The sequence below is a fragment of the Laccaria bicolor genome, genomic scaffold, assembly GCF_000143565.1.
Source record: "Laccaria bicolor S238N-H82 LACBIscaffold_1 genomic scaffold, whole genome shotgun sequence".
Lineage (NCBI taxonomy): Eukaryota > Fungi > Basidiomycota > Agaricomycetes > Agaricales > Hydnangiaceae > Laccaria > Laccaria bicolor.
The window spans coordinates 1,352,861-1,375,444 of NW_001889872.1; the positions used below are offsets into that span (position 1 = coordinate 1,352,861).

The 22,584-nt window shown below is 49.0% G+C and overlaps 11 protein-coding genes across 11 annotated transcripts; 6 read left to right on the forward strand and 5 right to left on the reverse strand.

The window, feature by feature from the left end:
• Positions 1-5: 5 nt before the first annotated feature.
• Positions 6-2,125, reverse strand: LACBIDRAFT_301190 (uncharacterized protein; the record flags this gene model as incomplete). The annotated part of the gene is made up of 12 exons (XM_001874006.1): positions 6-125; positions 182-265; positions 321-492; positions 543-578; positions 628-689; positions 741-1,193; positions 1,247-1,294; positions 1,348-1,365; positions 1,417-1,487; positions 1,541-1,613; positions 1,663-1,730; positions 1,786-2,125. The coding sequence occupies 12 exons, from the start codon at positions 2,123-2,125 to the stop codon at positions 6-8; spliced, it is 1,545 nt and encodes a 514-aa protein (XP_001874041.1).
• A 2,051-nt stretch (positions 2,126-4,176) lies between these two features.
• LACBIDRAFT_159274 (uncharacterized protein) lies at positions 4,177-5,838 on the forward strand (the record flags this gene model as incomplete). Its single annotated transcript, XM_001873389.1, is given in 7 exon segments — positions 4,177-4,331; positions 4,379-4,655; positions 4,713-4,910; positions 4,962-5,102; positions 5,120-5,216; positions 5,301-5,686; positions 5,737-5,838. Coding segments are annotated over 7 exon segments (1,356 nt in total), but the record flags the coding sequence as incomplete, so codon positions are not given.
• Positions 5,839-5,910: 72 nt separating this feature from the next.
• On the reverse strand, positions 5,911-7,526 carry LACBIDRAFT_320873 (uncharacterized protein; the record flags this gene model as incomplete). The annotated part of the gene is made up of 3 exons (XM_001874007.1): positions 5,911-6,111; positions 6,164-7,270; positions 7,293-7,526. The coding sequence occupies 3 exons, from the start codon at positions 7,524-7,526 to the stop codon at positions 5,911-5,913; spliced, it is 1,542 nt and encodes a 513-aa protein (XP_001874042.1).
• A 210-nt stretch (positions 7,527-7,736) lies between these two features.
• Positions 7,737-9,136, forward strand: LACBIDRAFT_175954 (uncharacterized protein). The gene is made up of 9 exons (XM_001873390.1): positions 7,737-7,834; positions 7,898-8,035; positions 8,089-8,300; positions 8,359-8,627; positions 8,689-8,714; positions 8,764-8,800; positions 8,855-8,858; positions 8,912-9,102; positions 9,132-9,136. The coding sequence occupies exons 1-8, from the start codon at positions 7,751-7,753 to the stop codon at positions 9,003-9,005; spliced, it is 864 nt and encodes a 287-aa protein (XP_001873425.1). The 5' UTR covers positions 7,737-7,750; the 3' UTR covers positions 9,006-9,102; positions 9,132-9,136.
• LACBIDRAFT_301194 (uncharacterized protein) lies at positions 9,096-10,088 on the reverse strand (the record flags this gene model as incomplete). The annotated part of the gene is made up of 1 exon (XM_001874008.1): positions 9,096-10,088. The coding sequence occupies one exon, from the start codon at positions 10,086-10,088 to the stop codon at positions 9,096-9,098; it is 993 nt and encodes a 330-aa protein (XP_001874043.1).
• A 94-nt stretch (positions 10,089-10,182) lies between these two features.
• On the forward strand, positions 10,183-13,572 carry LACBIDRAFT_320875 (uncharacterized protein; the record flags this gene model as incomplete). The annotated part of the gene is made up of 10 exons (XM_001873391.1): positions 10,183-10,397; positions 10,444-10,801; positions 10,856-11,118; positions 11,168-12,072; positions 12,660-12,703; positions 12,778-12,939; positions 13,035-13,103; positions 13,276-13,423; positions 13,480-13,507; positions 13,545-13,572. 10 exons carry the CDS (start codon positions 10,183-10,185, stop codon positions 13,570-13,572), a joined length of 2,220 nt encoding a protein of 739 aa, XP_001873426.1.
• A 223-nt stretch (positions 13,573-13,795) lies between these two features.
• Positions 13,796-14,345, forward strand: LACBIDRAFT_301196 (uncharacterized protein; the record flags this gene model as incomplete). The annotated part of the gene is made up of 3 exons (XM_001873392.1): positions 13,796-14,060; positions 14,104-14,179; positions 14,234-14,345. The coding sequence occupies 3 exons, from the start codon at positions 13,796-13,798 to the stop codon at positions 14,343-14,345; spliced, it is 453 nt and encodes a 150-aa protein (XP_001873427.1).
• A 159-nt stretch (positions 14,346-14,504) lies between these two features.
• LACBIDRAFT_301197 (uncharacterized protein) lies at positions 14,505-16,486 on the forward strand (the record flags this gene model as incomplete). The annotated part of the gene is made up of 3 exons (XM_001873393.1): positions 14,505-14,640; positions 14,689-14,936; positions 14,987-16,486. The coding sequence occupies 3 exons, from the start codon at positions 14,505-14,507 to the stop codon at positions 16,484-16,486; spliced, it is 1,884 nt and encodes a 627-aa protein (XP_001873428.1).
• Positions 16,487-16,759: 273 nt separating this feature from the next.
• LACBIDRAFT_320877 (uncharacterized protein) lies at positions 16,760-17,935 on the reverse strand (the record flags this gene model as incomplete). The annotated part of the gene is made up of 3 exons (XM_001874009.1): positions 16,760-16,787; positions 16,831-17,731; positions 17,788-17,935. The coding sequence occupies 3 exons, from the start codon at positions 17,933-17,935 to the stop codon at positions 16,760-16,762; spliced, it is 1,077 nt and encodes a 358-aa protein (XP_001874044.1).
• A 188-nt stretch (positions 17,936-18,123) lies between these two features.
• On the forward strand, positions 18,124-19,277 carry LACBIDRAFT_145895 (uncharacterized protein; the record flags this gene model as incomplete). Its single annotated transcript, XM_001873394.1, has 8 exons — positions 18,124-18,251; positions 18,298-18,373; positions 18,429-18,547; positions 18,598-18,614; positions 18,663-18,897; positions 18,954-19,053; positions 19,102-19,116; positions 19,173-19,277. Coding segments are annotated over 8 exons (795 nt in total), but the record flags the coding sequence as incomplete, so codon positions are not given.
• Positions 19,278-20,041: 764 nt separating this feature from the next.
• On the reverse strand, positions 20,042-22,523 carry LACBIDRAFT_301200 (uncharacterized protein; the record flags this gene model as incomplete). Its single annotated transcript, XM_001874010.1, has 5 exons — positions 20,042-20,392; positions 20,452-21,214; positions 21,271-22,265; positions 22,318-22,446; positions 22,497-22,523. The coding sequence occupies 5 exons, from the start codon at positions 22,521-22,523 to the stop codon at positions 20,042-20,044; spliced, it is 2,265 nt and encodes a 754-aa protein (XP_001874045.1).
• Between the last annotated feature and the right edge of the window lie 61 nt (positions 22,524-22,584).

Here is a 22,584-nt window from a genome sequence, read left to right on the forward strand (position 1 = left end):
ACATTTCACCCGCCCACAGAACCATCGACAAGTTTCTTGACACCTCGAGGCCCCTTTCTCTCCAGCTCTTCCCGTAAAGAAGCAAATAACCGTTGTGTCCGTTCAGCATTGGGTTTTTGTATGATCTGACGCGTGCTCCATGTCCAGGTTTAACGGCTAAATTGAGAGATTGGCATCTTACCTCCTTACAACAGGTAATTAGCTTATCAATGAGCATCGTCTGCCCGTTTTGAGCATCCTCGAGTTCCTTCCGCAACTGAATGTTCTAGGACGCCAGAAAGAGTTAGGGATGCAGTACATTGGTGCGAGCAACAACATGCCTCTTCCTCTTGCCTTTCAAACCGTGCTTTCTCGCCTTCGGCGAGCTGTTTCTGCTCCGCAGCACGTGCGCGAGACAGAAGTACCTCGAGCTCCTTAGAACGAATGACGCATTCAAAATGTCGTTCTCTGAGCTCGTACTGTCGAAGGACTTCCTTGAGCCGCTCACGAACGCTACAGAAATGGAATGACGACGGTGAAATAAATAAAGGGAGTGTACGTACACTCCGTCGAAGATCTCTTGGATGGATCTTTTTGCCCTGACACGTCGGTGAGTTACGCATTCTTACGCAAAAGACTGATACACACTCCACAGGGTCATCGGTCCAATTCTTCTTCAGGATTTCGCGACACGGTTCAACCTGTTCCTCCTTAAAAATTATCAACAGAGGCACGCGTTAAAATGTTCAAATTCCACCTACCCAAAATTCTGAACCACCTTCTGTCAAGTCCATCAACTCTACAGCAAGAAGTTCATCCCCCTCGTCCATTCCAATCTCTTCAGGTGTTTGGTCGGCTTCCACCGTCCTCCCGTTGTGCGTGAAAATAAATTGCATGGTCGGGTTTGATGGCGGCAACCCAGATAGGGATGTACCGGCCGCGTCAGACCTAGCTGATCCATTCGTCTGCCCCATGCTGCTCCCCTCAACATCTACCCCTTTGAGGTCGTCTTTACTTCCACCTGCCCGCTCCATTCTACTGCCCCATGCGTTGAACAATCGTGAAAATTTGGTCTTCCTTGATATTTTGAAATACAACTCTGCTCTGTAGCGGCAGACGACCTTGACAACAATGTCAGGCATTTCGCGATATTTAACATCCTGCGCTTTAGCCTTTTCGGTACGCTTTGACAGATCGTTCTTCATTTGTATCAGCTATTTAATCTGCGTAAGATATTTGAGTGAATCGTTTTTAAAAAAACACTTACCTCCTCTTGGGCCTCCTCCACACTCTGAGCAAGTCGCTTGCCATCCTCCTTGAATCTTGGTCAGAGAAGTGGTGAACCTGAAAAAGTGCTTTTTCGCCTACCCGTAAGCGTTTATTTTCCTGTGAACAAAAACATCAGAGTGAGACCAGAGAAAGAGAAATTGAAATTACTTTTTGCAATTCGCGAGCGAGGTTTTCCATCTTGGTTTTGGTTTGGTTCGCCTTTGTTAATTGCCCTTTGGCTTTTGGGGAGGCGGTTTGAATATAAATCGCCCATACAGGCAACACAACGTACCTGCATCCTTGTCTTTTACTAGCTTTTGCTTTTCTTTGGCATGATCTCTCTCCATTCGTTTGAGTTCGGCGAACTGTAATCATAAAGTCAAATTGGACGGAAGCGTAGTCTCTAAGACCCACCAATTCAATGTACTTGGAATGAATTGTGTTTTCCTCCATGCCCTTGACAGACTTCTGGGCTTCCTCCGCTGTGGTCACAGTCGTCAAGGAACGTGTAGAGGGATGGAGGTAACCAGCACGCACCAAACCTCCGTTCCTCTTCCTCTTCGATCACTTCTTCCTCCTCCAATGCTGCTATTCTATTCTTCAGGCTCTCGTACATTGTGGCGGGGTCCACGGGTGCATCATTTCGTTTCTTTCCCTTGGTGGTCTGTGAATGGTGACCATTAACAGCCGGGGGATGATGATGCTGATGTGGTGGTGGGTTTGTACGATTTTCAGGCGCTTGTTGGTTCATTGAAGATGTGGCTTGAAGTGGGGTAGCGGGAGGGGCTGTAGCAGGTGCTGGAGGAGCTGGGCTGGGAGGTAATTTCGCCGACCTGATCGGCTGGTTCTGTGTGGTGTTTACGCTAGTACCATTCATGGTGGAGAACCTAAAAAACGGAGCCGCGTGAGGCTCGAAGGAGGTTGGTCGTCGTTCGCGGGGGTAATATTAAGAGAAAAGTTCCGTTTGGCTGCAAAAGAAACTTTGTTTACGCATCCACAGATCGTTTTATTTAATGTTAATCTCATATTCACGGTGACCTACGTACGCGAAACGGATAATAATCATCCAAGCTCAAGAGCTGCACATAATTATTACTTGGAGGCTTTCAATTTGTGTGGACTGCGATAACGTGACTTGAACACACCTAAATTAGCCTAAATTTCAAACTGGCGTTCACGGTTCGAATCGACGCGCTATTCTTACAACGTTTGGCGCCCAGCTTCGCCTTGCGCTTCCAACAAAACTTTACAATTACCATAATACGCGACTAGACGACCCCCCACATGCCACATTCACCAGGTATGCCTGTGTATGCCTCCACGACGGGAAACTCCTCTCCTTTCAAAGGTCTTTCCCCCTCGAGTTCCCCCCCCAGGAAACGACAGCGTCTTTCTTCGCCCACCTACGATGAATTCTTAGAGGATCTCAGCCAAGACCATCTGGACGCGTTCGATGCCCTTGATGCCCACCTTTCTCAAGCGTCGCGAGTAATTGGGCATTCCGCAAGCAATGAGGGAAGAGGGTTGGGTCTAGCCAGGCCCCTTACCAGTTGTGCGACGAAACTGACATGGGGAGATTCAAAGTCCCACCCATCCATACATGCAAGTCTTCAGGACGATCCAGATAATCCATTCAAGACAGGAACACCCCAGTTACACAGCAAGCCAGCAACCTCGTCGACAGTTTCATTCTCTAACGTGGGATTTGCTCCTGCGCGTGGCCTGGCCAATTTACAAACGACACAAAACTATGAACGCTCGCCCTCCCCGGAAGCACCACCAGAAACCGACTATGATGCATGGTTCAATCCAGCGCCAGTTGATGTCCCTGTTGCTTTCCAGACTGCGAAATCTGTTTCCCTGGCGTCGGCCGGTTTCCAGAAAGCCTCTGCGCCTGAGTTAATAGCACCATCCCATGCCGCCCTAGCCACAGCTCGGGAGAAGCTGCGCGATATATGGGCTGATGATGGCCATGGTGCCGACATCACAGACGAGAACGACCCTTCATTTGCATCCCAGAGAATCCAAATGGAATCGTTTAAGCCTGCAACGCGTGTGCCTGCTCACTTTTCGCCTGAACGCCCTGCTTTGCGCACAATGAAGAACTTGGGCAATACTCCTGCTACACCATCCCCCCTTGCCTTTTCACGCCCGCCGGTCACTGCTTCGCCGCCGCCATCATTCTCGCCCGCTGGTCGTCTGAATCTGAACATTAGCAATGGATCCAAAGCATTCAAATCTCCTCTTCGCAGGGGACCACTGCCCAACTCAAACAAAGCTTTTAGCTCTCCTCTCAACCCCAGGCATTCGGTCATGCCACCTACGTCTACATCTGTTGGATCTACACATCCACTGTCAGCTCCACCGATTTCCCGGTCGTTTGCTACACCAGCTTCGTCAAAACAGCGTTCTAACGGTGTCAGAGTCACTCCCGCCCCGTTTGTCACGCCGTTTAAACCTGGTATGAAACCAGGTGAGCCAGGAAGAGCGAACCTTCAAGGTTCTGCTAAACGGCCGCCTCTGACCCCTGTAACGCCTACCACTTTTGTCAATGATGGCGACAACTGGTTGACGAGGGAGCGTAGACCTTCCGCAAGAGTAGCATCTTCTGGTTCTAGTACGTAGCATCCGTAAATGATTTCTCTTTCTTTCGGTGCTTACATATTATCCTCAGTGCCAAAGATTGAGCTACGATCATCTGGATTGCAACCACAACGGTATACATCTGAGGAACTTGAATGTCTTGGAGTGTGAGTCGTGCGTGGTCCATACCTTGCGCAATCTTACCCGATCAACAGAAACGTCCCAATGTTGAACCAGATGACCCCCACTCAGGCGTTGTCGTACAAATTCCGTTTTCCCGCCTCTCTGTCGCGAACATCCTCGCTGCTTGGGCCATCTGATGCTCTCGAAGCTCTTTTGGAGCGTGGTTTTATACTTGCAACAGAACCATGGGTGAAAAATCATTGGTGTCTCATTCTCTGGAAACTCGCTGGAATGGTATGTCTGGATCCTCACAGAGAGGTTATCCCAGAAGAGAAGCGATGGCGTTGGGAAGAGGTCATCCGTCAACTATTGTACAGGTAACGTATCTATGATACCCTCATAATTTATCTTATCCAGCCCTCAGATACGAACGCGAGCTCAATGGCGGTAGCCGGCCACCGTTTCGGCAAATAGTCGCGCGAGATGCGCCAGCAGCATTTCCTCTCGTCCTCTGTGTATCTGGTGTGTCCTGGTCTGAACCTGGAGTCACGGAGGATGGTCTACCGATTGAACCTCATCCTGAACTTGAAGTTACCGACGGCTGGTATAGACTACGCGCGCAGGTTGATCGACCAATGGCTAGAGCCATCCGAAAGGGAACAATTAAAATTGGCAGGAAGATTGGCGTTGCTGGTGCTCGAGTATGTGAGCATTGACACCTTCTGCAAAGCAGGACTGATTTTACGTGGCTTGAACAGCTTTCCTCTGAAAGGAAAGACCCGATGGAGATTTTGGAGGCTTACAATTCAACCAAACTAGTTATATCTGGGAACTCATCTCATTTAGTTCCCTGGCACACAAAATTAGGATTTCAACGAGGTCCTTGTGTGTCTACGCTTCACTCGTTAACGGCTGATGGAGGCGTGGTGGCCGCAATGGACTTGATAATAATAAAGGTGACTCTCTGTTCCACTCATTCAATCGAAAAATTTAACTGATTATTTGAGATGTACCCCATAGCGTTTGTTGAGTTCTTTGAGGATGAAGACGGGCAGAAGCGTCGAGAAGGTCCGAGAAATGAAATCGAAGAAGCACAAGTGAATGAGAAATGGGTGGTATGTTTTCTTCTGGGAGAAATGGAATTCTGTGTCAACAATTCTTATAGAGGCGACGCGAAATCGAGGCTTCCAAGTTACGAGGCGAATTGGAGAAAAAGACTTCTCGCTACGAGAGTTACATTGATCGCCTGGAAAGGAAGGCAGGTATAAACTTCCAACCGAAGGATGGTGGTAAGGGGTCTCTTGAGACTGTTGTCCTTCACTAACACTTCGTAGACTATCCACCAGATAAGATAGACGACCTCTACGATCAGCTCGAGGAACCCACTGATGCCGCTGGTGTTCTGGCGCGAATAAGCCCTGGCGATGCTGGCTGGCTGGCGAAGCATATTCGTCGGCGAATTGAAAGTGATCAAGAACGAATAGGAGAAGAAATCGAGCAAGAGCTTCGGGCAAGCAGACGTCCAGTTCTACGTGTCCATATACTAACTTTCATGCAGACCAATTGCCCTGCTCGCGATGTCCGCAGCTTCCGAATTCTGATCGTCAAGGACGCCCGCACGGATAGGAGGCCGGCCAATCGTACCGCTCAACTAACAGTTTGGGACGTTCTCAATCTAAGCCTCTCAGAGGGAAGTGCCGCGGGCACCTTTGAGTTGGGAAAGAGATACCTCGTAAGTCTGGTCATTTGTACCTGCACCTTAACTGATGAAAACTGGATAAGGTGACAAATGTGATACCCACCCAGCCGAACGCATGGATGGACTGCGAACCAGGTTCCGAGGTGTACTTGAGCACGAGGCGAGATAGTAGATGGACGGCCATCAAATCGAAATCCGGATGATTAGGATTAATTGACTGTAGTACGCCTAGGTAATATGAACACACGAGTAGCTAGTTAGACAGACGACAGTCCGTACTTGCTAAATACCTCCTTCCATGAACCAGTATCCTCATGACCCATGCAAACAACTGTGGCTTTGTTCCTGGATTCCGGGCCCCATACTCTGGCAGCGACGCGTCGAATGTCTTCAGGTGTCACCTGATCTATTTTGTCAGTCATTTCAGTGACTGGCACCTTTCTATTGTGTACAAGAATCTACACAGAAAATGAGTAGAGTACCACAAAGGGAAGAAAAATAGAAACCAACCTGGCGACCTAGATCCTCGACCTCAATTGAACGGCTTTCAAGCGCCATCATCAAGCTTGACTTGAGCTGGTTCTTTGCCCTGCTAAGCTCGACCTGAGGGATGGGCGAGTATAGCAAAAGGCTAAGTTGGTGTACGAGATGAGGAAGAATCTGGCTCGCAGTGTTGCCTCCCGACACGCCTGATGCAGCGGGTACAAAGGAGGCGAATAACCCAAATAGTGACGAGTCTGTGTAGATGTGGTGGAAGGAAGCACAGTGATCTATCTGCGGGTACTGGTTGAGAATGTGCGTGTAGAGGCGGGAGTACATGCCCTTCCCAGGGCCCCCGGCGGAGAAGCTGCCCCCACCACCTAGAAGCATTTGGATCGTCGCAAGAGCGTATATACCATCGTCGTGGATGCCCACCCCTTCAAAGGCGATGTAAAGGTGGTCAAACTCTGCCTCTGGGTCGTGTATAAACCGGTGACCACCAGTGTATGTAGAGGAGGGGTTTTTCGGCATATGGGAAGATAGGTTGTTGGGGAACAGATATGATGCAGCTCGAGTAAGTGATTTGGTGACGGAGGGGGATGAAGGAGAAAGAAGATGGGGAGAAGGGATGGTGTTAGAGCGAGACGTGGAGGGTTGAGATGACGTTGTGGATGGTTTAAGTGACGAAAAGTACTTGTCAGCTAGCTCCACCAGCTGTTCATGATGCATGCCAGCGCCTGCAATGACCATGCGTTCGGGGCGATACCACTCTTTAATGCTAGCCCGAAGAGCGTCGGCATCGATTTGTGATATTCGTTCTTCCGGACATAACAGAGGGTTTCCCAACCCTCCAAGACCATAAGCGACATTGTGCAATATTTCAGGAAGGATCATTTCAGGCTTAGCACTGATTTCACGAATCTCGTACGCTGCCGCGTCACGTTGTACTTCAATCTCCTCTGGTGAAAAAACTGGGTTTATGACTGTGTCCGCCATAAGGGAGAGAGCAAGAGGAGTTGCTTTGTGGAAATGCGAAGACTGGTACATCATTGACTCGCGGGATGAGGCGCAGCTTATTTGACCGCCGAGTGAGTGGATATCGTTGGACATGGCTTCGCTTGTCCGACTGGTTGTGCTCTGTGGAGAGTGAGAAACTTACTTTTAAAAAAAGCATGGGTGTAGGTACCTTGAAAGCCATGCGGTCAAGGAAGTGACTGACACCAGCTGCTCTTGGGTTCTCATAGCGCGTACCTGCGTCGATATAGAGGCCGACAGAAGAGAAATGGCCTGGGGTTAACTCTGTAGCAACGCGTATTTTATTTGGAAGAGTGGTGAGTTGAACGGGAGGGTTTGCAGCAGTGGATAGTGTTTTGCGCAAGACGGAAGATCGCATGGTGGCAAGGGAGTAAATTATGTAGAACACGTGCAGCTAGCTATCTTGGCCAAGCTTTGCCGTGCTACCCCCAGTTGCACGTGCCTCCAATATTAGATCTCTGTCCGAGTCTGTCCGTCGGCATAGTCATTAATCCCCGCGTCATCAGCCGCGTTTTCTGTCATTTGCTGAGACTTCCGCGTTGCGTATACTTTTCCCCCCTTTTTTCTTCTTCTCCTACCGTCATGCTGAACTTGACATCAGTAGCTCCTTGGCTTCAAAAACAGGGCGTATATGGGCCAGTAACAGCAACTCTCGATTGGTGTGAAGTACGTTCTCCTTCTTCTCCGTATCGGATCGCAATCCTCACCAGTCTTATCTCGCTCTTCAAGGCCAACCACCAGTTTTCTCCCTACATTGCTGAAATGGCAAACACTTTTTCAAATTTCTTTACCGTTGGCCTTGCCCTTTGCGGTTGGAGAGAAGCTCGTCTTGAAGGTTTACCTGAAAGATTTGCTGTCGGCTATGCCGTAGGTTCATCGTAAAGCGTGGTCAAATTTGAATCATGTCTCATGCCAAGCAGGGTATTGCTCTCGTCGGCCTAGGAAGTTTTCTCTTTCACGCTACTCTCAAGTTTGGGGCTCAGCTTGCTGATGAGCTACCCATGATTTATGTTGGTTCCATGAGCTTATGGCTCTTGTTCGACGACGAACCCGGCTTCGGCTTACGATCCAACCGCACTAAACTTCTAATAATCTGTTTGGCTCTTTTCGACGTGTTATTCACATGGTCCTAGTGAGCGCAATCCCTCTTCGTTGGTTTCCGAAATGTCTTCATGATTGCCCTTCATTAGCATGGCATACCGCAACCCTGTATATCACCAAGTCGTTTTCGCTAGCCTCGTGCTATCCACGACTTTCCGAATTGCCTATATTCTTCAAAAGTCGGAAGCTTCTCGCCGCATTCCTGACAAGAAGAAATCTGCCATCGGAAAGCTTTTCACAACCGGCGCTGCTCTGTTTGCTTTGGGATTTTTCATTTGGAACATGGATAACTTATTTTGTCATATACTTACACGATGGAAAATAGCCATTGGATGGCCATTAGCGTTTTTACTCGAAGGTTAGCGTGCACAGTTCAATTTCTCTTTCACTCCGCTGCCTTAACTTACTCTCGCCGATAGGCCATTCATGGTGGCATGTACTAACCGTGAGTAACTTCATTCGACCCATGATCATCATGCTGAGACCCAAAGCAGGGTTCTGGAACTTACTTCATGTTCATTGGCATTCAATGTACGTGTTTTTTCCTCCTTTCTTGTTGCCTCTTATCTGATCCTCTTTTCGTAGACGTGTGCGTTGGCATTTTTTTTCCTACCTCTGCTCTTAATTGAAGTTGTTCATCAGGACCCTGTGTGTCAAGGACAATCCTCAAAATTATACCGTCAAATTTCTATACGGACTCCCTCACGTTAGAAAGCTGCATCCCAAAGCGGAATGATAAACAATTAAAAGTTAAAAGATCGCATGATAATATACAGACATATAAGCACACGAGAAGTAGATGGAATGGGCCAATGATGACTTTATTCTATTCATCAAAGGTTTCTCCCACCTTCCACTTCGCAAAATCTAGGACAGCAACGCCTCCGTCAGAGTTCTCCTTCAGTAGTCCTTCCTTCTCTGACCAGTTACGAAGGACTTCTCCAACAAGCGGGGAATCCATTTCTCGTGAAAACATCATGAATGGTTGATTGTATAAGGACGTTTGATCTTCAGAGGAATTGACAGATGTCGTTTCGAAACCGAGGATTTGTCGTGCCAGCGCCCGTTCTAAAAACTCCAGCCTCTCTCGAAACGCGTCTGAGTTAAGCGACGAAGATATGCCCCTCGACTTGAGAGCCAGCAAGGCTAGACTGCCAATTTTGTAGTCATGTACGTATGACCCAATGCGGAGTGCGATGTCGCCGTTGGGTGAGGGTGAGTTCTCCACCACCGCAAGGGCTCGACGTAGCGAAACATTTTCTCCAACTTTGGAAATCATATCGCGAATAGAACTGCCAACCGTCCCAGTAGGAGGCGCCGTGGGATTCAACTGAGAAAGCAGGGGCGCGTCCTTCAATACGTCGAGTGGAAATGCCCTATTAAACGCTGTCGCTGAGCCAGTACGATCGGAGATGTACGCCGCCGTATGAGCGATGTCGGCCGCCAGCCTTCCAAAGAGCTCGTTCCTCCCTACAAAATCCGTCTCGCAATTCAGCTCGATCATGGCAGCCCGCACCCCAGCTACGTGTGACTCGCCGCCCCTTGACAGCACAGACACGCTAATAAGACCCTCCGGCGTCGGCCTACCCCCTAGTTTGGCAGCCTTCTTGGCGCCGCTGGTAATAAGGTCCTTTTGGAGCCATTCAAGGGCTGCAGACACGTCGTTGTTGGATGCGCTGAGGGCTTCACGAGCTTTCGTGATGGACACCTCGGTTCGCTTTCGAAGTTCTGCAACAAGCTTTAACGACGGCTTTTCTGTGGGAGCAGTGGAATAGTGCCTCAACGAAAAAGTGAAAGCTTTCCGGCAGTTTCGATACATTTCGGAAGTGAGAGAAGGGAAAAAAAAAAGAGACGTGTCCAGAAAAGGCAATCCTGCCATCAAAAGTTTTCTTTTTGCAGCTCAATGGTCCTGGATGGATAACTTCAAAGTGCCACAGAATATTCCTCAAGACTTGCTTCTCATCAGCGAGTTCATCGACGTTCCCGATGAAAAACCAAAAAAATTGGTAGTAAAACAGCAGGATGACGACATTGATAGCTCGGGGAGCGAGTCGAACGCCAGTGAAGACGAGATCGAAGCAGACCTCATCGCAGTAGAGGATGAAGACGCCGCGGTTGTAAAATCAATGTACGTCTCTAGATTCCCTTCGTTCAATTATTTACCCTTTTATTAGTCCAGAACTGTCTGATTCGAATTCTGAATCTGACTCTGGCTCTGATTCAGAGCAACAACAACACGACTCTGACGATGCCGCTAATATGCCCGATGACGATGAAGATCCGGTCCCAGCTGCTACCTCCGGAACGTATTTCCAGACAAAGCATGAAATACCTGAATATGACGCTGTCATACCTGATTTACAACAAGTGGGACCAGACGAAGTACTTGAAAAAGTTGGAGAAATTATCAACATAATGGATAGAGTCGTGATTGTCAAAGGCATGCCCTCCGAGACCCTCAACAGAGGATCTGATCGCGCTCTGGACTCCGACACGCTGCTCGTATTCGATGATAGGACGCTGTTGGGTTATGTGCGCAGGTTTCACCTATCCACACGAACAGTTCGCTCACACAATTCCAGACAGATTTACGAAACGTTTGGACCAACCTCCCAACCCCTCTACCAAGTCAGATTTTCCGCTGCCTACCCTATTGATAGCGAACGCATACGGCTCTCGCGTGAAGTCTATCACGTTCCCGCTCGGAGCCGTTTCGTTTTTGTGAGCCAGATCAAGGCCATCAAAGGAAGTGACGCTAGCAATGTTCACGACGAGGAGCCTGCAGATGAGGAGTTGGAATTTTCGGACGACGAGACCGAAGCTGCCTTCAGGAGTCGTTTGAAAAGAAAGTGCGTGTCTTTGCCATTGTATTGTGCATTTTCAGATATTTCTTGATAGACGAGGAGAATCTCGCGCTCGTTCGACTTCATCCTCCAGACAGACAACGCCCAATCCATCGCAAATGAGAGATCAGGAGTTGGAAGAGCAGACAGTCTGGAGCAGAAATGCGTACGATGAACACGGGCCTTATGATTTGGACTATAGTGATCCAGGCTCTTCACGTCCACCACCCATCCCGTACGACGATCCTTACTCCGAAAATTACGCCGCGCCAGAGAACAAAAGGGAAAGCAACACCGGACACGTACCCCAGCGACCATCAAATGTTCCTTCAGATCGTGGGTCTGGGCGAGGAAGAGGCGGTCGCGGATTTGATAGGGGTGAAGGTCGCGGTCGCGGTCGTGGTAGAGGAAGAGGAAGAGATCGCGGCTTCTCTGGAGATCGTGGGCGGGCTTCACTCGGTGGAGAACCTGGTCGAAGTGGTTGGATTGGACAATCAACGGATAAAAACCGGGGACCAGGCGAAACCTACGAAATTTCCACCTCACGACCCGCATCTCCCACGTCTCTCGCTATCGCTCGTGCGACAGGTCGAACGCCTCACAATTCCAGCCTCGAATCGCAACAAATTCCCCCCAACACTGGCACGTGGGGGTATAATCAGACGTCGTTGCAACAGCAGCAATTTTTATATCAGCAACAACAACAATTTACGTTTGGGCAGCAAATGTATCTTCCACAGGTGCAGCCCCACATTAATCCCAGATTCGCGTCTGCGTTTGGGGTTGCGGTGGGACCTGTTCATCAGCAACAACAGCAGCATTATCAGATCAATCAATATTCGCAGCCCTTCAACGGCGATGCGCTTGCACCTTCCATCGAGCCAAGTTGGACAGACGAATGGACAGTGCGAACGGATGAACGTTCCTCGTCAGGTCAACCTGGTGAATCCGGGAATACAGGTCAGTAGCTTCAGAGGAATACGACGAATGTGTATGGTCGTGATTGGATATCAACGTGGTTGTGGCAAAGACGTTAAGGATTTTAAACGTATGGATGCGACCTTCGTCCACATGCAAGGCAACTTTCTGTTCTTTCAGGATCCAAGTCGATGACTGCTTGAGCTTCCGCTCCTTCAACCTGCCACTTGCTAACTTGACTAACTATGATTCTGGTCTTACGTTATTTTTGGTTCATTGGATCACAAACGACGAACATGGTCAACGGCACGCCTCAGGCTCTCTCTTTGTCTTCTCAATGGCTTTCATCATGCAACTGTTAGGCCCGCCTTTTTTAATTCCTCTTAGGCTCCATTACTTCCCATAAGGCTTGCTGACATCCCAGCAACACTCAACTAACATCAATCGTGTCGTATCAGACGCATATTCGCTCTAATGTTGATTTTGCCACCATGCTTGCTAAACTTGTGCTCACAAGAGTCATTGGCCTCACCCTTTACAGGCAAAACAGATATCCTCAACTTTTTCTAAAGGTTGACTTTGATTTCCTTTGGATGCTCTACCACCGGACCTACCTCATTCCATAATAGAACCTCCGTTCCAAGCATGCGTTGTTTTGAAGCTCCAGAAGTCGGTACTATTTCTACTGTGCCATATCTCGGTTTTGATAGTTTCGACAGGGTCTTTTATTGCAAACACACGCTATAGTTTTGGGCACCAACCCTTCGACTGGCCCCACCAGTCATTCTGAGACTGACATATGCTGACTCAACCGACCTACACATGGTGGCAAACGCACGAATAACGCCAAGCAGCATTCAGACCTTTACACTCTCTAGCCTCACCTCCGCACTCAAGACTGCGTCAAGGGTGCATAACCATTCTCGAAGTTCAAAAATTGTGTCATCTGATATTGTTAAACGTTAAGGATCGGGGATTCACTCCTTCTTTTGACTGCTCATCAGGTCTTCAACCAGATCAGCTGGTATTTCAATCTCAAAGACTCCGTCATCGAAGGAACATTGTCGCTATCAGTGAGCTATTCTCTTTCTATCCCACTGTAATCTAAACTGGCGAGCAGATGCGCCCGAGTCTGGTTCCTGCCCATATTCTGGAATCAAATTCCCTCCTAAGTCTGGTTACGATGAACTTGTCTCTTTCATTACAGTTAAAGCCCAACTTCGAGTTCATGGAATGTTGAACTAGACAACAACCACGGTAAGTCTTGCCAACGAGGGCAACTATTCACGCTCTCCGGTCTGGCTCTTCCGTTGGCGGGCTTTTGACCTTGGGAACTCGGTCTACTCAAACACTTGCCACGTTCACAACTTCTGGGACCAGCTCCAGTTTCACGGTGAGCTCTTCAAAGGGCAACTGCGGGATCAGTAGTGGTACGTTTGCATGTGGCAGCGGTGTCTCGCAGACAGCTTTCTCCACGGTGAGTTATGATGGACTTAACCTCTCCTTCCACTCAGGTTCATGATGGGATGGTTGACCATTTAGGTAACATCTGGAAGCAACATCCTCTTAGCATCTGGTGGTTCATCTTCTTTCAGCAGTGACGGTGTTCCCAGTGGCACGACGGTTTTCACTACGCTGATACCTATACGCTTTCGATTATAGCATTTTAAGAGGAGAGGATATGTAAAGGACGACTGACCTGGCGCGGCTCAATAATCGGTTTATCACCCTGTGACCGTCTTGTAACCGTTCCGCTGCTTTTGAGATGCCTCCCCCATCCAACAACCCCGCGTTGCACCTCAGAGTTATCTCTGAACCATTCTTCGTTGTGCAACTCGAAGTCGGGGAAGAGATTCCCCAATCTGTTCTGAGAGATTTAACGAGTGGGTGTGGTGGATTCTTCTCCGTGACCCGAACGGAAGAAGAAATTTCAGTTGTCGGCAAATCGTATAAGGGGATGCCCAAATTTCACGAGGAGCGTTCAACGTGGGTGGCTATCAAGATAATTGGGCCGCTGGAGCACAGTACTTGTAAAAATTGTCGTGCTAGTGCAGTCGTTCTTACACTTTTCAGCGCTAACTGGTGTTCTGGCCAGTTTGACGGCACCACTCAAGGTGGCAAAAGTACCTGTTTTTGCTCTTTCTACATGGTAAGTTATTAAATAGATCTGGGAGGTTGGATTTAGGCACTAAAAATACTCCAGGAAAACGGACTATGTGCTCGTTCCAACAAAGAAGCTCCAAGAGGCAATAAGGGCACTGAGGGGAGATGACTGGGTTTTTGAGCAGGAGCTAATAGTAAAGAGTCGGTTGTAGCTGTTTTCAGTACTTTCGTACATACATCGTCAACTAGAACGCTGCTCGTCTCTTTTTGTCCACCGCGTCCACCGTTCGCTCCGTCTACAGCGTCGTATAACTGTTGGTTTACGCGTCTAGTGGCTGCTACACGCTACACGCACTCACAGCGAACGCATCATGGATCCCTCGTCCTCAAACATTCCCCCACAAGGTCGCCAAAAGCGCATTCTTCCATCGCGATCTAGGCGTGGTGGGCCTGGCGTGGGCAGTTGCGACATAGATGTTATGATTCTCGATACAAAAAAATGGAAATGTGCGTTCCCGACCTTCATGCACTTTGTGTTCTGATCCCTCTGCTTAGCTGACGCCGAACCATTGATTCCTGCCGACACTCCATTCTTGCTCACCACAAATACTGCTGCAGGCGCCTCAGACTCGTCTAGTAAAGCAGACCTTCAGGTCAATACTCTGGGCAACGAACTCTATTTTAACCGGCCTGAAGTCTTGAAAGCGTATCGGGAGCAGCTCATCATTCAAACGCCTGAATATACAAACATCTCCGATATCCCTGTGGTTGGTGGGAGGTTTCGGGTGAGGAATTCAGAAGAGGTGCTTTTTATAACTCGTGGTTGTACAGAGTCTCATCAACTACTGTTTAGGAAACCGTCGATACCTCTGATGCTGCCTACGAAAAACGTCATCGGAAATACGAGACCTTTGAAAAGCGTCTACGACTTCGGGAGAAGGAGAAATTGAAACATGAGCATTACAAGCTGAAAGAAAGAATCGAACAGCTTCGTGCAATGGACGGCTCAGCTTTCTTGGCTCTCCCTGCATCTTCTTTCACGCCGATTCCTGGCTTTTCTCCCAATGATGGCGATGATGGTATTGGAAATATTCCTGGAACACATATCAACGGCGCTGCAGCTCATAATGAAGGTGAACGACGCAGGAAGGAAATGCTAGACATTGCTTCTTCCCTCGACGAGAGATACAGGGTTCTTCTCCCCCCAGATCGGGTTAGGAAACCTGTGGAGCATACTCCTGTCGATATTACGGAATATCCAAGCCATGGTGGTCGGGGACAACGGCATGAAGACGAAGATATCGAGCTTGATGGACCAGCTATGATGACAATCAGTGTGCAAAAGGAGGTGGAGAAGCTCAAGTTCAAACTTCCTGCAAGATCTAGCACTTCCACGCCGTCTGCTCCCTCCCCAAAGCTAACATCTACAAAGAAACCAAGACTGAGCGCTCCCCCACACAAACAACCAGTAGCTCTTCCTAAAGAACGGGAAGCTCCTTCCGCTTCATTGACACCACCTCCACCCACTCCCGAAGTCCCTATTGAACCTAGACTATCGCTGCCTCCTGTTGTGGAGCAAGAACCCGAGCTACCCGCATCTCTTACACCTCCACCTCCCAACGAGCCACAAGTGGCCACCAGTCCGGTCCCATCCAACCACGAAACACATAGTGGAGATGATATGGATATATCCAGTCCTGAAACTGTTGAGACTCCGAAAGAGGCTTCAGCAGAGGCTCCAAAAGAGGCTGCAGAAGAGGCTTCAATAGATGCCGCAGAAGAGGCCTTAAAAGAGGTTACAGAAGAGGCTCCAAAAGACGAGGAAGCTGCTACTCCCGCAGCCGATGAGGAAGAGCTTACATCTCGCCCCACCAAGCGTATAAAGATATCCGAACCTCCAAAGTCACCTCACTCGCGCGTGTCTCTGCCGCCTTCCCAATCCATATCTGTGGCCAGCCGTGGTCTCTCACGCGGAAGATCGACACATCCACAGGGGTACAATAAAAAGCCTACTGGCGTGCCATACGAAAGTGCTTCGGGCGAGAAGGAATATACAACTTCCCTATTAATGATTGCCGCCATCCGTTCCTCGGCAGGGACCCTTCACAGAAACGCTCGTCATCACAAAGCGTTTGGTGTCAAGGTGCCAAATTCGATCACTGATGCACAAGATTTTCTTCTCCCAGACTGGGCTCTCCCCTACGACGACGAGGATGAATCGGATGAAGATGAAGAAAAAGATGGTCCTTTGGGATCCGATAGACCAACGGAGAGCATTGACGGGAGAGAGCATTCACCTGAGACTGGCATTGAGGGTGAAAACCCCCCCAGCAAGATCAATGTGGACTCGTAACGTCTTTTTTATTTCTTTTTTACTTTTTTTTCGGTTTGAGATCTTACTGCATTTGTTTGGCTGGTGTAAGTGCAGCTAATGTACCTGTACGAAAAGGGGGAGGAGTATCTTAATAGTTAAATTATACACATTTCCCCCTATTCCCCAACTCTTGGCCCCACTTGAGATCCCTCTACCTCGTCGCATGTTGGATGATCTTTAAAGCATCCTGACGAAGATGTATGGGAACATCTTGTCTTTGAGAGAGGACATGGGCGGCATGCTCAATAGGACCTAGCTTGTCAGGTGTGGTGGTGTAGACCTTTGTAGTCCCAGTGATATAGTGGGTGTAATCGCCCGCAAACCTTCTCAATAAATAAGCTTTGGTGGACTTCGTAGATTGTACTTTTGGCGGAGAAGCGTTGAGTCCAGTGCTAGGGCTGGTTGGTATGTTGCCAAAAATATCCGTCAGATCAGCGGATACCTCCTCAGCACCTCTGAATTGAGGCATCTGTACCCCGAGGCATATTAAATTGTCTTGCGCTTCTAGGGCCTCCTCATCATCCAATGTAGGATGTTCGGTAGCGGCAGAGGATAATCTTTGCTCCGCGTCACCAGTAGAGCGCCCGCTCGTTACAACGTTAGTCTCGCGACGTTCTCGCTCGGCCCTTCTCTGGGCCAATCCAGCATTATTGCGAGACGCACGAGGAAGTCCACTCGTCAACGGGACTACTTCTGCCGCTTCTGCTACAGACTCAGAAAGCATGTGAGATTCTCGCTCGGCCCTTCTTTGAGCAATTGCAGAATCATTGCGAGGCGTACGACGACGGGGGTTTGGGGATGGCACCGCTGCCACTTCTTCAGAGAGGTTGCGGGCTCCTTGTTCTGCCCTTCTTTGGGCAATTGCGGAATCATCACGAGGCGGACGAGGGGGTGGGCTTGCGGGCGGAACTGCTGCCACTTCTGCCACAGACTCAGAAAGCTTGCGGGCTTCTCGCTCGGCCCTTCTTTGTGCAATTGTAAGATCATTGCGAGGTGTACGAGGGAGTGGGCTCGGGGATGGGACTGCTCCCGCCACCAACTCTAGAGAACGAAATTTTTCGCGACTGAGACGCTCTGCTCTTCTTTGAGCAGCCACGAGATCTTTTCGGGAGAGGGAAGTGGGGTCCTGAGTCGGTCCGGGCTGAGGAGGAGTGGTAGCATGGTGTGTTGTCTGTCGAAGGCGGCTGGACAAGTTACCACTATTTTCTATCGTTTCCTTGGACGCTGCACAATAATTTATCAGAAAAAGCTGCTTCAATGTTTGTCATAGGTCAACGCACGAATGACGGTGGGACTTGGCCGGATGCGCGACGAATCATTGAACGGTATACTTGACGACTTTTGAGGTTTCGTTGTACTGAAACGAGCATTCCTCGGGTAAGATATAAGCGATCGGTGAATGTATGGCCGACAGCGCAAGCAATGCATCGTTGTTGAGGATTGAAGCTGAAGCTTGAAGCTTGAAGCTTGAAGCCTGAAGGTACTTGCGGACTCAATTTTGAATTCACTGAAATATTTGTGTTTGGCCTTGTCTCTTTCTGAGGCTGTCGGTACGGTTGTGAAAGTGCTCGCTGTGAAGAAGTTGCCCGTCGCCTTTCATGAACGCTTTTCTTGGCCGCCTCATCGTTAACTTCGTCCTCTGCCTTATATGTTTTATAGCTTACTCTTCTCAAATATTCATAATCTGGCCTTGGTATGGCGGCGTTCTGTCTGTTGAACTTCTAACCCTTCTGCTCCCTTTCAAGTAAGTTGCTATCTGACAGCTTCGCATTTCTGACGACTTTCAACAGCGTTTTAGTCTTAATTCTGCTTTGGAATTACTGGCTCTGCGTGGTTACAGATCCAGGGCGCGTGCCAGATTCATGGGTTTGCAATCGTTCACTCTGGTAGAATTTCCTTCGGAATAAACATCATGCGTTAGAAACCGGATACTCATATGGACGGATACGAGGTCAAGAAGCTCACAGGTGGTCCAAGATATTGCAGGATGTGCCAGAATTACAAGCCGCCCCGAACCCATCACTGTAGGGATTGTAATAGGTGTGGCTACTTTGAACATGTGCTCAGCTTTTGACTTACCGCAGCTGCAGATGTGTTCTTCGCATGGGTGAGGTCCTTACACAATATGCTTTTGGCTTCTTATTCTTTTTTTAAGATCACCATTGCCCTTGGATAAACAATTGCATCGGACACTTTAACCACGGCCATTTCATTCGTTTCCTTTTCTATGTCGACTTATCTTGCTCCTACCATATTGCAATGGTAACCAGACGAGTATTCAGTAGTATGAACGGGCATTACTGGGATGAACCTTCCAGTTCGGAACTCGTCATGATAATTTTGAATTACGTTGCCTGTGTGCCAGTGCTTGTTGTTGTTGGAGGGTTCAGGTGTGTTGGTTGCTAAATAGTCTCCACGAGGCTCGACTGAACATTTTTATATATAGTTTATATCATTTCTACAGTTTAATGGCGAATACCACAACAATAGAGGGGTGGGAGAAGGATAAAGCAGCTACTATGGTCAGGAGAGGACAAGTCCGTGAGGTATGTGCTGTGTCATGTCATTTGCTTTCTCTGACTCTCCCGCCTCAGATTAAGTTTCCCTACGTATGACTTTCACGACATTCCCTTTTTCCTGATTCTCGCTTACCATCAGATGTCAGGACCTTGGTGCAAGGCGGAATATTGAATCGATCCTCGGTTCTCGACCTCTATTTTGGTGCTGGCCAAGTCGTACACCGGGCAATGGCCTCAGATACGAGCTTTCTAACCGAGATGGTAAGTGGCAGGAACTTTCGAGTTTGCGCGTTCGGGAGCGCGAAACCGAGGATATTGGGCAGTTGGCGTAAGCCATACTTCTCATTGTAAGTTAGTGCCACCACTCCGATTCCCATTATCTGCTCGATGTGCTTACGCCTTGATTTTGGCTCCGCCTAGTGCATCTCTATTCTTCAGTCGGATTGAGCATTACTGATGAATGTTATCCTCCACAGATGTCACTGAGGCTTGGCCCCCTCGCGACCCTGACAAGGAATCAAGATCCCACGAGATGCAAGAGATCCTTAGCTCCTCCCCCTGGACATACGAAGGTGAATCACTGAATCCGAGTCTGAAGCCATCGAATCAGAGTGGCCGCAACGCTAGGAGGCGTCGAAAAATTGACGCTGCAGGGATCTCACCGTTGCCCCCGTACCACCCTGATTATCAGGAAGGCGGAAATACACTGTATGGGGAAGAGGCAGTGAGCTCGGACGAGTACTCTTCATCGAGTGAATCCCAAATCAGAGACCCGCGAGTTAGACATGGTTCTGAAGGTTTCGAGGTTCGACAGGATGATAGAGAGGAAATGCTGAGGCGGTACATTGAGGAATTGGGCGAGGAGCCAGGGAGATATCTCCGTTATATACCACAACCTGAGAGTGATTCAGAGGATGATCTGCCACTTGTGTGTGCGACGCATTGATCACAAAAACTATCAGAACTAGATATATAATACACATTGGATGGATAATCTCTCTGGCTGAGCAAATTTCTATTGAGGTGATTGTGGGGCCGCCACTGCTTCCACCACTTTGACCCGGGACCGAACATCGTCCACTGAAGCCTCAATCGGTTCCAGAAGCTTGGCAATCTCTGCCTTCAGCTTTAAGTTGTTGGTCGAACAAGACCGATAGATTGACTCCAAGACTGGAATGATTTCCTTTTGTACCATATCTTGTATTAATGGATGCAGCTTGGGCAGTATATCTTCAACTTTCAAGGGGGCTGGCTTCGGTTTGGCCTTGCGGTACTTGTGCAGTGTTTGAAGTTGCTCCGTCAGTTCCTTGATACGAGCCGAATCTTCCTGGTGCCAGGTTTCGAAATCCTTGAGCTGAGATTCCATCTATGCGCAGGGGAGTTATATAAAGAACAAAAAAAGAGATGGATACTTGACATCCTCACCTGGTCGCAAAGTTGATTCATTTTCTCTGTCTCTGCCAACAAAGAATCAAGCTCATTCTTGTTTGAATTAATCTGCTCGTATAGTCCGTTTGCCTTCTCGACTTCTTTCTCAAGAAGAACACCAATTGATTTCGACCGGGAAGAGACTTGCTCGAGTTTTTTCCGATGTTGGGCGTTTCGTGATTTCTCCAAGTCGCTTCGAAATCCTGCCAGGCGCGTACCCAAATCCCGCGTGTATGCCCCAGAGTAGACATCCTCAGACACGACGTTGGCCTGACTCTCTAGCTCTCCCAAAACATCTTTCAGGTCTTTCCAAGACCAAGATCCACTTGCACGAAGGTCCCCTGCTGTCTTCCGAATTCGATCAGCCTGTTGGCCCGGCGTCGGTGGCGTTTTGTCAGACTCCTGGTTTGCCTCGGCTCGTGCAAGTACAAGCCGCTTGTCGAGCTGAAGGCTCTGGAACCAGTCACGAAGCTCCATTGTATACTCTGCAACCTTCCTTTTATCGAGCCCCACATCGCGGTGATGCGAAGTCTTCATGGGAAACTCAGGTAACTCCATAAGATGCTGAAAAGCGCGGCTCTGACGTTTCTTGAGATCTTGAACTTTGTGCGCGTAGATACTACGCTGGTGATCAAGCTTGACTCGTGTGGCAGGTGTTGCGCGGGAATATATGGCTGAATTTTGCGTGCGCTTCCATCTATCATCATCGGCCACTGCACGTGACAACTGCATCTGGAGTATGGCAACAGTTTGAGTGGCTCTTCGAGGACAATGAGTTATTAGAAGAGAATGTCCCGTAAGCAACAATAGACATACTTGATGACCCTTTCATAGAGATTGGCACGACCTTCGGAACTACTGAACCGTCGCGAGACCTGCGATTTATGCTGAACAGAGGATTTATCTGAAGAGTTTGAAACCATCGGTTTTGCCTTGGATGGTAGGGGAGGTTTGGCAAGTGGCACTAATGCAGGTGCAGCCGGGACGCTGGGTCGTCGTCGTGGATCAACTTCGGTTCGTTTCTCCGAAGCACGATTACTGATGGGTTCTGCCATTTCGACGTCCTTCACGCTAGCAGCGGCACCCGATCCGCGCGTAGTTTGTTTGTTTTGAGCATAGTCGTTGAACAATGTTCTTGAGCTCCCCGCTGATGAAGTTTGTAGGCTGCTGGATACGGCCCAGCCACTTTTTGGCGCGTCAGCCTTATCCTTCTTGTTGTCTGCATTCTTCGTAGTTGATTGGTCATTGGAAGACGAAGCACCCCATCCACCCCAACCCCATCCATTATCCTTCTTGTTGTCTGTGTTCTTCGTAGATGATTGATCCTTGGAGGACGAGGCACCCCATCCACCACCACCCCACCCGCTATCCTCCTTGTCGTCTGCGTTCTTCTTTGCTGACGACAGATCACTGGAAGATGAAGCACCCCACCCACCCCCATCCCCACCCCATCCACCTCCAGTTCCACCCCATCCGCCTCCAGTTCCACCCCATCCGCCTCCAGTTCCACCCCATCCAGTTCCACCCCATCCGCCACCCTCTCCGTCAGCGATAGAACTCCAGCTATTCCCAGTAGAAGGAGCACTCCACGACGAAGTATCTGTTGCTCCTTTATCTTTGTCATTACCGCCACTTGACCGGGACGAATCTGCTTTTCCGGCGCCACTGTCACCTTTCCCGAATCCTCCCCATCCCGAACCAGAAGAACTGTCTGCCGTTGTACGACCCCATACTGAAGAATCAAGAGGATCAACTCGGGATTTCGGCACTGGTGGAGGTGCACCCCATGAATCTCGTCGTGCACTGTGTGGCTACAAGACTTTTCTCATTTGTGAATGATTAACTAGGAGAATACGTGCATACCGGAAAAGAATTGCGAGAAGATTTTGAGATAGGTGCTCTCTCCCAGGCGGGATCATCAGGATGGATAAACCTGCAAGTATCTTTTTTAATACAGCCTCTACGAATGGGCCCGCCTTGTTCGTCATAATTCTGGCAGACGTTATCAGCTAAGAGCGAGTTAGTTTTTACAAACATCTCACACGGCAGCGGGGCATATCAGAAGGCATGGTTGTTCGAGGACAAGATGGAAAACTAAACAGATTTCCCACAATCATCAAGTGACCGCGA

What these genes read in the sequence shown, in the direction of transcription:
- LACBIDRAFT_175954 (XM_001873390.1), top strand. Translation starts at nt 7,751, where the DNA reads ATGCTGAACTTGACATCAGTAGCTCCTTGGCTTCAAAAACAGGGCGTA. An exon ending in CAACTCTCGATTGGTGTGAA is followed by an intron (nt 7,835 to 7,897) that starts GTACGTTCTCCT and finishes TCGCTCTTCAAG; the next exon opens with GCCAACCACCAGTTTTCTCC. An exon ending in ATTAGCGTTTTTACTCGAAG is followed by an intron (nt 8,628 to 8,688) that starts GTTAGCGTGCAC and finishes TCTCGCCGATAG; the next exon opens with GCCATTCATGGTGGCATGTA.